General features: G+C 43.0%; 1 protein-coding gene across 9 annotated transcripts in view; it reads right to left on the bottom strand.

The window, feature by feature from the left end:
- Positions 1–250: 250 nt before the first annotated feature.
- CAMTA1 (calmodulin binding transcription activator 1) overlaps positions 251–13,721 on the bottom strand; it is a 310,966-nt gene continuing 297,495 nt past the window's right edge. For all 9 annotated transcript variants that reach the window (XM_075437588.1, XM_075437589.1, XM_075437593.1 and 6 more), the window contains one exon: positions 251–3,735. In XM_075437588.1, the coding sequence (XP_075293703.1) occupies positions 3,703–3,735 (33 nt within the window). In that variant the 3' untranslated portion in view covers positions 251–3,702. The remainder of the gene's footprint in view (positions 3,736–13,721) is intronic.

The following is a 13,721-nucleotide window of genomic DNA, read 5'->3' as shown; positions in this document are numbered from 1 at the left end:
AAAGGGCTGCAGATGCAGGGACTGCGGGGTTGCTGCACTTGATCCCAGCACGCTCCACGGGCCGCACACCTGCTGGCGGGTAAGCTGTGGACTGTTCAGATCATGACCCGTAACAAACTAGATGCTACTTACAAGCAAGTCCTGCAGTAGAAAAAACACGTCGTTTCATGGTTACTTACAGTGACTAAAGGATTACATCACACTCTTAAACTAGGATGGAAGAGACGTGTTTAAAAAAAGCATACACTTTGTATGGGGAAATTTTCTTTGTTTTTAATTTACAGCAGAAAGAATATAAAGCATTCAGAAAACATTTTCCATATTTTAAGGGCAATTCAAAACATTTTGCATGGTTCCAGCAGCTGAGTTCTTCAACAGATCCATTGATTCAGTGATGCTTTACATGCACGGTTACAAAAATAAAACTTACAAAAGAGAAGACATCTATACTAGTTTTACATGCAAGTCTTGGGGACCCCCCATTGGGCACCAGCTATTGTGTGGAACTGCCATAAGCGTGCAACCAGAGAGGGGGTTCATGTTATATTCTGTATTTCTTTCACACAGTATTACTGCTGTCGAATGTGTTTTACAAAGGAGCAATTCCATTATCAGAAGACAGAAGATCTGGCTCCTGGCACTTGGGAATTCGAATTTTCCCGGAAAGCTACACTTACTTATCTTCCGTGAAAATGTAAGTTCCACAACCAAGAAGAGGGTGAGCAGAATCACTTCGCTGCGGGAGGAGTCTTTCTGACTCCCCAGTGGTACGCTGAAGGGTTATGGCCCGACACAACAAAGCACTTAGAAGCTGTACTTAGCTTCAAGCATGCAAGTAGTTCTGTTGCACCCATGGAATTGCTTGCATGTTTAACAGCAAGTACATGCTTAAACGTCTGGCTGAAGCAGGATCTAGATTAGTAGATACACCACCAGGCCCATGGATCTGGAAGAGTAATTTGAAATAGCTCTGTATATTACTGAATAATTTTCTGTACATTTCCACTGAGGTCACTACTCTTGTTAGGAAAAGGTTGATTCTATATTGTCACGTATTGGTTAATGGGAGCAACATTTCCATTTCAAAACGTCAGACTTCTTCCAGTATTAATACAGAGCATTTCCAATTCATTCCAAAGGAGATTCTTTGGCACCTCCTGTTCCGTTTTTGCATAAGAGGAAAATTTAATGGTTAAGATCCCAATTCCATATGGTAAATCAAGGCTATGAGGCTGCCCACAGGCACAGTGTGAGCACCAGGCCATTCATTTTTCTTTATTTCCTTTTTTTTTTAAATTGAATCGGGTCATAAAGCAGCAGTTCAGAAATGTACAAGAGAATTCCAATAATGAGCTATAGCACATCTACTGTAATTCAATGCTGGCAGTGAAAAGAAGTAATTAAAAACAGGTACAATTATAGAAAAGGCACCAAGAGCACTGACCCCAGTTTTTTTGCCACAATCTTTGTTTTTACTCTTCTTTTAAAGACACCAGTTTAAAAGCTTCTTATGTGTGAATATATTTGGGCTTCACAACAAGCCTTGCGTTTGAACATTGCAGTTGGTGGCCGGGATCAAGCAAGAATAACTTTTCCAAAACTAACACTTTCAAATTGACACCAGTTCATTCAGACATTTTAAACTGCCACGCGCAAAACAAACACATAGGAGCAGTTTCCGATCTCAGACACATGTACATAACCCACAGTAACGACACGGACGTCTGGAGTTTCTTCCCTTACATTCCTGTGTAATAAAGATCAGAATCTGGTTCCCATCGTCGAGAATTTGTGACAGTTTTAAATTAGTAGTTCAATTTAAAACAATCTAATTTCTTTGGCTCCTCACTATGTGGAAATAGCAATATACCATGACACCCCTACAAGATCAGTTTGCATCTTTTTTTAAGTTTTACTTAATTTTTTAAAATTTTTTGTGCAATTTTTATTACATTTTCTGACTTCCAGCAGGAGATATGAAAATGTGAAACATATTTTCTACTTTCGTACTATTTCTTTTTTTTTTTTTTTTCATTTTATGTTCATTCTAAGTGTTCTTTATTGGAGTGAGTGTATGGTGTTAAGCTAGATACGTTTTTTGTACTCTTATGATTATCTGCTTTGCAAAAGTAACTTAATTTTCTTAAGCAATATTAGCATTCACATTACTTGGCACCATTGGCAAAAAAAAAAAAAAAAAAAGACGGGGGAAAAAATAAAGGAGGAAGGAATAAATAAATTAAATCCAACCAAACCAAACTCCTGGTAGCCAAAATCAAATGTAAACATATCCTTTTTTTTCTCTTTTTTTTTTTTTTTTTTTAAAGTAACGTTGCTCTGCCTTTTTTTCCTAAGTCTAAATACAGTAGCTCTTTTTTTTGCCATTTAGTCATGCTTTAGCAAAAATGTTCTTCTAAAGAACATTTAAAATAAAGTTTCTTATAGTGAAATAAAGTTTTTGTTTCATTTTACAGACCATAGCCACTAATGCTTTGCTTTGTTCATTTCTTTTTCTTGAGTTCATGCACATATCTCTGTTTTACTATATACAATATGTACAAACAATACATCCACACTCTTCTCGTTCATTCAGACAAAACTATACAAATAATTTTATCTTGCCAAGTTATTGACCCTTTGTGAATAAAATATTTAGTAATTAATCAATATATTCCCTTTCAAATATTTTTCTCATTTTCCATTTCTACCTTCTATATATACAGAAACTGCCCAGATTTTGATGAAGTAGCCAAAATAAGAGATTTACTGGCCAGAATGCAGCACCACTCTGATCTTTAGGTGGTATAAAATGTCCAGGCAACATATGTATGTGACTGCAAAATGACAAGAGGTTTGACAAGTACTTAAGATAAAAAGCTATGTTTTACAAATTATTTTGAGAACTTAATTAAAATAATAGTACATGAAAGTAAGGCTAGAAAATAAAGTGCTGAGTATGAGAGAAGGTACATGACGATTGATATGTTTGCAGGTTCTACTAAAAAGACAAAAAAAACTTTTTAAAACTTGCTGAAGCTGCTCTCTCCATTCTTCATGCATTACCCGTTTATCTCATACACCAACCCCTTCTGTAAATTCCCACGGGATGTATTAAAAACCTGCAGATTTAAAAAGTTGCATTAAGTGTGCTGTAGAGATTTAAATAAAACACAAAGGACAGAAGTGCGAAGGAGATGAGGATGCATGGACCCAATAAAGATGTACTGATCTAAGCCCCTCCACTGAGACTCTCAAAGCTTCGGTTTCTTGGAGATGACTGACAGGTGCAGGAACAGCATTCTTGTGTTGCTTGTGCATTCCCACCTTTTCTGAACAATATTTTTGGTATAATATTTGTACAGTTCCACATGTTGTTTAATACAGCCCTATATGAAAAGGATAATTAATCGCTTCTTCCTTCTCGAAGAACGAAGCAACTCACAATTTCCTCCTGGTGTCTTTTGTTTTCCCCATGATCCAACAGAAGATTGAGTTCCAAGATGTCTTGCTGAACAAATTAAAAGTTGTCCATGAAAGTGCAAATGCAATGACCAAAACATTACTGTTAAAATCCTGCAGCTGGTATTTCCAGAACTGCAGTGGGTATTTTTGTTGTTGTTGTTGCATGTCTCTGCTAAAAACAGAAAATGAAAACAGTCTGAAAAGCAATGTCACATTGCTACGGGATGCTGCTGCGTATCTTCAAGTTCCTTGGCCTTTTTCAATTCTTTCACTCTGAAAAAACAAAGAGGAGCTATATAACACTTCTATCACAAATCTCTTTCTACAGAAAAATTCCTCAGGATTCCTCAGTCTAACCTCCCACATAAAAAAGCCAGCTCCCTGAGAAATTACAGGACGGTAATTAACGTTCCTGATACCATAAACGGTTGGAAGTGCAAGAATGGGTCACTAGAAATCCGAGACAAACACATTTGAAAAGATATACTTATTTTCAGCTACTTTTTTTTCCTTGTATTTATAACTACAGCTGGACTTTGTTCTAGTATCGGCCTATTTAATTATTTGGGGTTTTTTTGGACTGCCGTTCATTAACAGCTTTTGCAGCTGCCTGCTATTCCAGCTGTTACAGCAAAGGGGCTTTTCAGTGTCAACCTCTTTTCTCCATACATCGCTGAAGCAGCGACAATTTGATATCGTGCCCAGCACAGCAGGGGAAAAATCAGTCAGTCGTAAGGGAAGCTTGATGCTGATACGGAATCTCACATAAGAAAGTATTTATATGTGAGTAGAACTGGTACCACGTGGAAGAGTCACTCTCCCTAGATGTAGCCTGATGCTCCAGTTCTCAGCTCTTTAAAATGCATGCACTGCACTACCTCCTCGAGCCCTCGTCAGCGTAAGAACTAAATCATTACTGAAAGCCGAAATAATTAAACATTAAATTAAAAGGATGACAAGAAGGGAATTATTTCAATCCCATCAAGTAAAGCACAATTCTGCATCAGTGCTGGAGTAGCAGCAATCCTGTGCTCAGGCTGACAAACTGGCTGCGTGTCAGTGAAGGCTCCCTGCAAAGGAGCCAGAACAAATCCGCGGGGACTTGCTGTGCTGCCCTCGAACCTGAGGGCAAGTGCCCAGCTGAGCTTGGGGTGGCTTGGCTCTGCCTCCTTTGCAGGGAGCTCCTTTCTGCAGTGCGATCCCTTTGCCACCTGCCTCCGTGTGCCTTCCCTCCACTACTGGAAGCGGAAGACCACCCCAAAAGTTGAACACAGCCTAACTTAAGATGGTTTAGCAAAGAGTGTACGTGCCCAGCTGATGTAGCAAGAACTTGAAAAGGACAAGTAATGAAGGTATGGTACCAAGAATTGTGTCAGAGCCCCAAGTCCGTGTAACAGAATCCAACTAAGAGTGAATGAATTTAACAAAGCATAAGTAAATATAGACAGTAAAAGATGCCGCGAGAGCTAAGCAGCAATGCCAGTTTGTAGCTTCTGTACGTAGACTTCCACCCACGCATCCTCTTTTGGCTCTTGCACCAGCCTGCCAATACAAGGATACCATAAAGGCTATAAACTTTTCTCCATAAATACACCTCCATTTCACTATTTGTTTTTCTGCATGTACTCAGAATCACAGTCAAGAGGGAGCTGGCTTCTTTTAACTGTTTGTTTTAGCTGACTCAAAGCTCTAGCATTGAAAGGCATTCTTGTTATTTGTGCAACCGGGGGAAATAGGAGTCAATTAATAAATCACACTAACCAATATGCAGGTCAGACCTTTGCTAATTACCTTAATTCCACCAAACTGTTTGAGAACCATCATGCATGGGAAGACAGAGGGCTCTGTTAGTCCAAAGGCACATGCTGTTTTCAGAGCGTGAAGACAGACCTCCATGCAAGGGGCCACGGCCCTCCTCTGAAGTCTGAGTGTGGCAGCGGCGTGCCCAGCACAGCTCCCCTGGATGCCAGGAAGCGCTCTGATCCCCACGCTGAGGATGGGGCGAGGCAGCAAGCAGCACCACTGGCTCCAATTCCTACTTGGGCGGTGCTGTGCCAAGCCCAAATGCCTGCCCTGACTTTACGGAGAATTTTCTATGGGGAAATGTTGGCTCTGTGCAAGCTGTGTCTGAACGACCCTGCTGGCAGCGGGGGCCTCGGCACGGCACAGAAGGCGGCAGCAAGCCTCCGCTCGCCTCGCGGGTGATGACGTAGGATGGTGCGACCTGCTGGGTGAGTCCAGATCATCTTTTCATTACAGGAAACACAGGAGGACTGGTACAGTGAACTGAAAATGCTGACAAACGACAAACTGACTGTGTATTTAGTTTTCTTTCTTTTCTTGCAGCAGAAAATCAGCCTCTCCCTTGAAATTATTACTGATTATTTCTATTACTGCACTGCTCAGAAGCACAAGGTGAGCCAAGATCCCTGCTGTGCTAGAAAAGCGTGGTGTGCCCCTGTGCACGAGGCAATTTTTAAGGCTTAGATTAACTATGTTCAAGATACCATCTATCAATGCATGATTTGCAGTGCAACTTCCAAGTGTTTTGTTGCACTTAATTACTGTAATGTAAAATTAACCTGTTATAATAGATCTCTTACCGAACATGCACATTAGATAAGCTGGTTGCTCTTTCACTGACACATGCTATACCTTAGTTTAGCACTTCAGCATGCAAGGGCTACACTATCAAAGCACTTTTGCTGGAAGAATGCAACACATGCTTTGCTGCAAACTTCAACCTACAGCATGCAGTATCTGTACTGGTGCAGACCTATTGGATCTGTTTAACTGAATACACACGCCAACAGAAGTTAATCACTACAGCACCCAATGTTTGCACTAGTACAGATTCTATTCAGAAATCTGCAACATTTTCCTTGGTCAAGTGTGCTTTACATGGGTTTACAGATTTTCAGACTTATAAAAATGTTGCAAGTGCCACGATAATTACTGCTTAAAACCACAAGCACATACTAGTACAGAATTTCCCTACAGCAAAGTTAGACTTTGAAATTTGTCATGGGTACAGTACTGAAAGATGCTGTTTAGTATGTAATGTCTTCAAACAAACCCTGCATTCCACAGCATTTATAAACTTCTTAAGCTTCAACTTTATGACCATCCAATTTTATTAAGCTACCACATTTTTTAAATTAACCTCTGTGTTCAGTATACATAATTGCACATGTATTACATTAAAAATGGGAGTGCAGGTAGGTACTATGAGTCCCTTATTCGTAGAACACACTGCCCGGTAGGTGTGAAGACCCGTGGTCTACGGCTGACGACCTCTCCTGGCTCACAAGAGCTGGCAGCCAGAGGCCAGAGAAGTTCCCCCCCCTCCTGGCAGCAGGCTCAAGGCAGCCCCGCTCAGCTGTGGGAACTGCGGCACGGCATGGCACAGCACAGCCAGCACGGAACACAAGGACCTGCACCTGCTACCAAGAGCTGTGCAAATCCATGGCCAGACAGACACCTGGGAAGCACCCAGGTGTGGTTGTGAACGCCCTGCTGCTTCCCCGAACCAGGGCTGGACACGAAGTGCCAGAACCAGTGTACGCATCAAGTAGGTACCAGACCAAGACAAGCCATTTGTTTTATCATTTAAAGTAACTGTTCTTAAACAAGCCTCCAAATTGCTTTAGCAAGAGAACCTAAAACTAATTGCTTTCAACCAATTAATTCTTTATTGGATAGTCTGTACTGCAGCCTTTCCTGTGACTTAAAAGCCCTTTCAGTCCTCATTTAACACTTCTTTTCTTTTTGAGTATGTTCCTTACTCAGTGGTACCTTGATTTGATTTTGTTACAACAATATAAAGTCTCAACATGACTGTTCAGCTGGTATTTCCTCTTCACTAATGCTCAGTGTAATAAATCCTCAAAATTTTCAAATGCAGTTAAAAATAGTTTGACCAGGGAAGAATTTTGGACAAACTAGGACCCTTGAAAACAGAAATCCACTTAGTAAGTGCTGCTAGGACAGCTTTTAAGTGAACAATATAGCATTGCCATCATGCTAGAAGGCGATCTCCTTTGTTTCTTATTTTTCCACTCAACTTCAGGCGGGGAAGAGGGCCCAAATTACAGTTACAAGCATCAATACACTGCATACAATGCAGTTACAAGCATTAATAAACTGCTCTAAGAAAAGAGCACCACTGGTATTTATAGAAAGGTACAGCAGAAAGGATGTTCTCTGGTTTCAATCCACTTTTGTAGACTTGGAGTGAGATGCTTTTTTTTTTTTTAATAACAGAAAAAATATGAGAGCACCGAGAGCAAGTAATACCAGCAAGCCATGTGCTGATGGATGGTACACAAACCTCTCCAGAGGTCTACAGGCACCGGTATGCCGCTTTGGATCACTTCTGCAAGTGCCTCCAGCTGCATGGGGACTGGAGGTGAGGACAGTTCATGTGACACAACGGCTGCAAGCCAGGGCGCACCAGAAAGGGTAACAGGCTCTGGCTGTTGCAAGACTCCAAAGAAGAAGTACTATCCTACTTCAGCAGCTACTGAAACCATGCACAGAATTGCAAGGACTGTAAATTTTGATGAAGCCTTCATCAAAAACCTCCTCACATTTCCTCTAGACACCTCTAAGGTACAAAGTCATTCCCTCAGCGATTGCTGAAGAGCAGATGGAAGGAAAAAGCACGTGCAATAGAGATGACCATTGATAAGGTGTCTGAATCGCAGCCGTGGCATTGACACGCAGAAAGGGGAAAGAAGATAATTTCGACTATGAGCTTTGGACCCTGACACTTGGGAGCTATGTCCTGGTTCCCAGACGAAGCTGCTGCCCTTCAAACCATTACCTACTTGAACACCATACAGAAGATCACATCATTACGTGCTGAAGCGATGTAGAAAGCAACAGCCCCAGAAGCGAGCAGCAGCTCCTCTCCCCACACGCCCTCCCCAGTCTTGTATGGGAGTGTGTCAGCAAATGGATTAGGCCTACTTCGAATAAGTTACAGCAAATGATGGCTTCATGGGTAAAGCATAACACAAAGCTGCTTTGTCAAGTTTACTCCATAATGCCCAGCCAGGGAAATGTTTAATGAATCTGAATGCTGAAGATCAGTATAAAGGACAGGGTGCAGGAGCCAGAGAAGGCTGCCTGGCGAGTTACCTGTTGCTCTGAGAGCTGAAATGGCCTGTGGGACATTTAAGAAAAGGGAGCTCTTGCCTTTTTCCAGATACCTCATTTGGGCAGCAAAACAAAAAAGACAGAAAGGCCCAATAAGAATGACACCCCAAAGCACGCAGTCTGCCATTTAACGCACACATCTGAGCTCCACATACACTCAGTCCCTGCAAGAGGTAAATGAAAAAAAGAAATTACTTTGAAAACTTTTGTCGCAGGTACAGTGACGCATATCCCAGTATGACATTTTCTCACATTGTCCTGAACTCGAACAAACGGGACTTTTCAATCCTGAAATCATCGTTTTTCCCCCATTCTCTATCTTACTAAGGGACGTAAGAAACTGAGTACTTAAATATGCTGCTGCATAGCACATATTAAAAACACACAAAAAATACAATACTTAGATGCACAGGAGTAGCAAAGGGTTTATTGCTGAAATGCCAAGAGAGGGAAGGGTATGCAAAGAACAATAAAATATAGCAGATGATGTTTATTCAGGTATGAAATAAAGTTGTACTTACCAGAGGAACTGACTTCAGGTGTTAGATGCACACTCCCCAAACCAGAGAGCAGCATTTAATTAAACCGTAACAAACGGGGTGGGGGTAAGGGGATCTATTTTTAAATGAAAGATGCCGTGAATGAATACATTCTTTAATCACTCGTGATCACAGACAGATAACAAGTGCACTTGTTCTGCTCCAGAGAGGACAGCAGTTTCACTGTCGGCAGAAAGCGATCCGCTAGCCTAACGATGTGAAAAGGCTTACTCCTTGTGATCTGCTCCACATCACCTGCCTACCAAGAGTACAGCAGAGAGCATCACAGTTCAAGCGTTCATGCATTTTTGTTCATGTCCTGTATCTGGACTTTGAACAAAGCTCTCCTTCACAGGAGGCTACAGCGGATGATTTACCTGATGAGCAGGGAAATGTTTGTGTAGCAGGCACTGTGACTAGCTGAAATCTGTTCACTGGAGTGGGTTCCCCTGAGATGAAAACTATTACTTAAAGGCAATAGAAACTGGATTTTTTTTTCTAGAAATTCTTTTAATTTATACTGCAGAAAGATGGCAAGTTTTGTCTCATAAGTTGGTCAATAAAATCTCCTGCCTCTTGCTCTTCACTGATCCTGGTGTAATGCAAGCCAAATAAATCCAGAAAAATTAATGAAATCATTTTGAAAGGAGGTTTTCAAGCTGAAAGATGGAGGCAAATGCTGTGATCATTTATCTGCACACACAGACTGCATAAGCACGGTGTCAGTGTACAGAATACATCAAATTTGTGTAGTGCAGACAGACATGTTTGCATGCATTCCTTCAACGTATATGGACATGTCAGCTTGTGCACATCAGAAGGCCCAGAAATACTTTTCTTATGTGCATGCACGCCAGCAATGTATGCACGTCGGTTGCTATCAGAACGCAAAGCAGCAAAGAATCACCTGCTGTAACAGACTTATTTTGGCAGAACAGCAGCTAATACATTTTGTGATCATTTATAGCTCGTTTCTTCCATGTAAGCAGAGAACTCCCTTATTTCCCAATCAATCCCACATCACTTGCCATTCAAGGCAAAACCTGCAAATGCTACTAAAACTTCCAGAATCTGCTTCCTGGTAGTTTCTCATATGCTGTTATACACACAAAGCCTTAATGTGCAACAACTGTTTCGCCTCCAACACTGCTGACCAGCCTGTCTACTGCACCTAGAGCAGAATCCCCACACAGCACCTACAGAGTGTGCCCTCAGGGTGGTTCCCCAGCCTGGCTCAAGCCCAGGGAGCCGTGCGCCTGGACCCTGCACTGGCTTCTCTTTACCGTCCCCTCTAGTAGTGCACTGACCACGCAACACAGGTCAGTTTTAGCGTATCTTGAGACTGCAGCATGCATCTGCTCTCTTAGTAGGAATCCTAGCCTTGAATGGAAAGGCACAACAGCACAATTGCTTTATTCTTCTACATTGAAGTTGTACGTTGCAGATTCTTTTCAGTTTTGAATCCAACTAGCCCACTTTGGTATGCACATTTTAAGTTTACATTATTTTTCCTGTTCATAGAACAAAGGTCTTAAAACATATCCCCTGCTGTCTGGCACACAAAGGTTACACAGTGCTGCTAGCGGAGGACGCAGCTCAGCTTCCAGCCCGTGCCATTCCCCGGGCTGCAGAGCGCACCGAGCAGGGGAGTCCTGCGGGCAGCCTGGGCCTGCAGACGCCAGGGCAGACGGAGGTGGCCAAGAGCAGAGCGCAGCAGGAACTGTGCTGGCATGCCTGCATGCAGCCAGCCACGTCAGTTAGACAGGAATTCTCTGGAGTGAAGGAAGACTGAGAAGAGAGCACCAAAACTGCAAGAATAGGAGCAGCTGGAAGCAGGAATGTATTTTGAGCATACCAGCATCTCGCTGCAGACGTGCATGCTAGTCCCTCTTCTTACACACTGTGGGACATGGTCCACAGCTAGCCAGGCAAAACCAGGAAAGACTGGGAGACCCTCAGTTATCTCCAGGTAGTGTTAGAAAACAGGTCTCACCAGGAAGCCCAGAATGAGTCTGAGGCAGTGCAGGGAAAAACACATTTGCGCTCTCTCTTCTCTTCCTGCAACTCCTATCTTGCACCAGTTTCGTCCAATTCTGCTGCTTTTGAAAGGGCTTCACGCCCTCGACAGGACTGCAGCACTCGGCTTTTGCTCAGAGAAAAGACAGAGCGGGTGCATCCACTGTTCTGGCTGGCACAGGCCCTGCAGCTCAGCCTTCTCTGTCCCACCACCCAAAGCGTGAGCAGTGGCTGCAAGGTGGGCTCCACACTCGCACACCACAAGGTTCCTGCTGCAACAGGTACACGCTGCGTCACGGGGACTGAGGAGTTGCAGCTCCTTGCTGCGAGGGAGGTGTGCTGTAGAGCCAGCCCCAACCAGCTCTGCCCTGCAGTGTACGGCTCTACCAGCTGCTGAATAAAATGTCGTCATTTGTCTGCAGCATTCGTTACTGTCCCGTGGATACGGTAACTGAACCCAAGATCAAAGATGATGAGGAAGGTAGATTTGTCTAATCAGAATGGTGCTTTTTCTTTAAAGTTACTGACAGTGAATTTTATTTTTAAAAAATAAATTATGTTTTTTCTTCAAGCCGCTTTTGAAACCAGGCACCCAACTGTAGACCAAAATTACCAGCCCTAGTTATACACAAAGCATCAGACTAGTAAAAACAAGTCACCCAGTCAGTCCACCATTATAAGAATGCAATCTATTTTTACGCAGTTCCTGAATTAACCTGCATTAGTTGTAAAACACATTACCGTATGTGCTAAGACCTGGAGCTATAGTTTTCCATCTAACAACTTCACAGCGTTAGTGTCTCTGCAATCAGGAATAACGTTTCTCTTCCTCCATCAGGGCACGATCTATGAAAGCAGCTCTTAAACAGTTAAGGCACATCTGGGCCTTTGTCCCCATTTAATCCAATTTTTACTTCATTTGTCATTAGTAAAGAACCCAAATTGTTACTGGTAAAAAAACTGAGGATATGCAACAAAAAATGGTAGCACAAAAGTCATAGTTTGGAAGGAAATGTCATTAGCTATGTCCTATGAGGAGAGGCTGAGGGAGCTGGGCTTATTCAGCCTGGAGAAGAGAAGGCTGCAAGGGGACCTTATAAATGCCTATAAATATCTGCAGGGTGGGGGTCAGGAGGACGGGGCCAGACTCTTTTCAGTGGTGCCCAGCAACAGGACAAGGGGCAACGGGCACAAACTGAAGCAGACGAAGTTCCGTCTGAACACGAGGAAGAACTTCTTCACTCTGAGGGTGACGGAGCCCTGGCCCAGGCTGCCCAGGGAGGCTGTGGAGTCTCCTTCTCTGGAGATATTCAAGACCCACCTGGACGCAGTGCTGTGCAGCCTGCTCTGGGTGACCCTGCTTCAGCAGGGAGGTTGGGCTAGATGACCCACAGAGGTCCCTTCCAACCCCCACCATTCTGTGATTCTTTGTCAGGCTCATAGTCAAACAAACAACAATGCCTCCAGCAGTCGTAAACCCCAATTCATCTTTTACCCCTAAGTCATAAAAATCATCTCTGCAATTCAAAGTCAGTAAAACTCCATGATCAACAATTCAGTTTTCTCTTCCAAGTGTTATGTGGAAGCAGGAGTCCAGGTCATCCCTCCCTCTGCCTCTCCTCCCCTTCTGGAATACTAGTAGTAAGCATACAAATGGTGTTACTTCCAACTGCAGTTTTTGGCAAAGAAAACCCCTGCTGTCCTACAACCCCACAAATGCAAGATGGTACTGAGCAGTCCTGCTGACAACTCAGGCTTATGCCTTGAAAGCCACAGCATTCCCTGCTCATACAGGGACTCTGACCTGCCACAAGAATGCTCCAGTGTATTCCCACCATGCTGCTGGGTAGCAAACCAGCCCGCTGATGTGACCGAGCACAAAGGTGACTGGACTCTCTGCATGCTGAGAACGAGACTCCCGACAGAAGCTCACTTGGCACTTCCTATAACACAGTTATAGCATCCTCACCTTCACTTCAGGTTTGTTTTCCTTCCCACTACATAGATTAACAGCTGAGAAAAGTAGTCGTCAAAAAGCTGGCCCTAGTAAGGTAACCAGAAGTGTAACTTACCAAAGAACAACTTCTAGAAGATAAGCATTGCGACTTAACCACCTTAGGGAGTAAAAGCAGTGTGAAGAGCTATTCTGCTTCTCTCTGGCTCAGGCAGAAACAAACACCCATCTAGAGTAGGCTGCATCTGTACTGCAGCTTCCTACGATCTAGCCTGAATGCTGCCACAGTCCTGTAATGAAGGACATCATTATTCATTGAGAGTGTGTGAGTGCAGACCCCATCAAGTTCCAAAACCTACTAACAGCCATTTTGGATACCGAAAAAATATCCCACCGACAACACCGCCTAAGCATGCCCATGATGAATATATAAGTCCTTTTCCACACATTCATGCACTGGTAACATCTACTGCAGAGCTCTGTCCTGTTATAAAAGCAGCAGTGTTAGTCATTGCAGTAGGGTTAGTTTATACAGGATTCTGTTTTATATAATTAATGGAGGTGAAACTTACTGGCGTATCTTGGCTGCA

Source organism: Opisthocomus hoazin, chromosome 16 (genome assembly GCF_030867145.1).
Source record: "Opisthocomus hoazin isolate bOpiHoa1 chromosome 16, bOpiHoa1.hap1, whole genome shotgun sequence".
NCBI lineage: Eukaryota > Metazoa > Chordata > Aves > Opisthocomiformes > Opisthocomidae > Opisthocomus > Opisthocomus hoazin.
The sequence above is the reverse complement of the archived record's forward strand: the minus strand, read 5'-3'. Positions and strand labels throughout refer to the sequence as shown.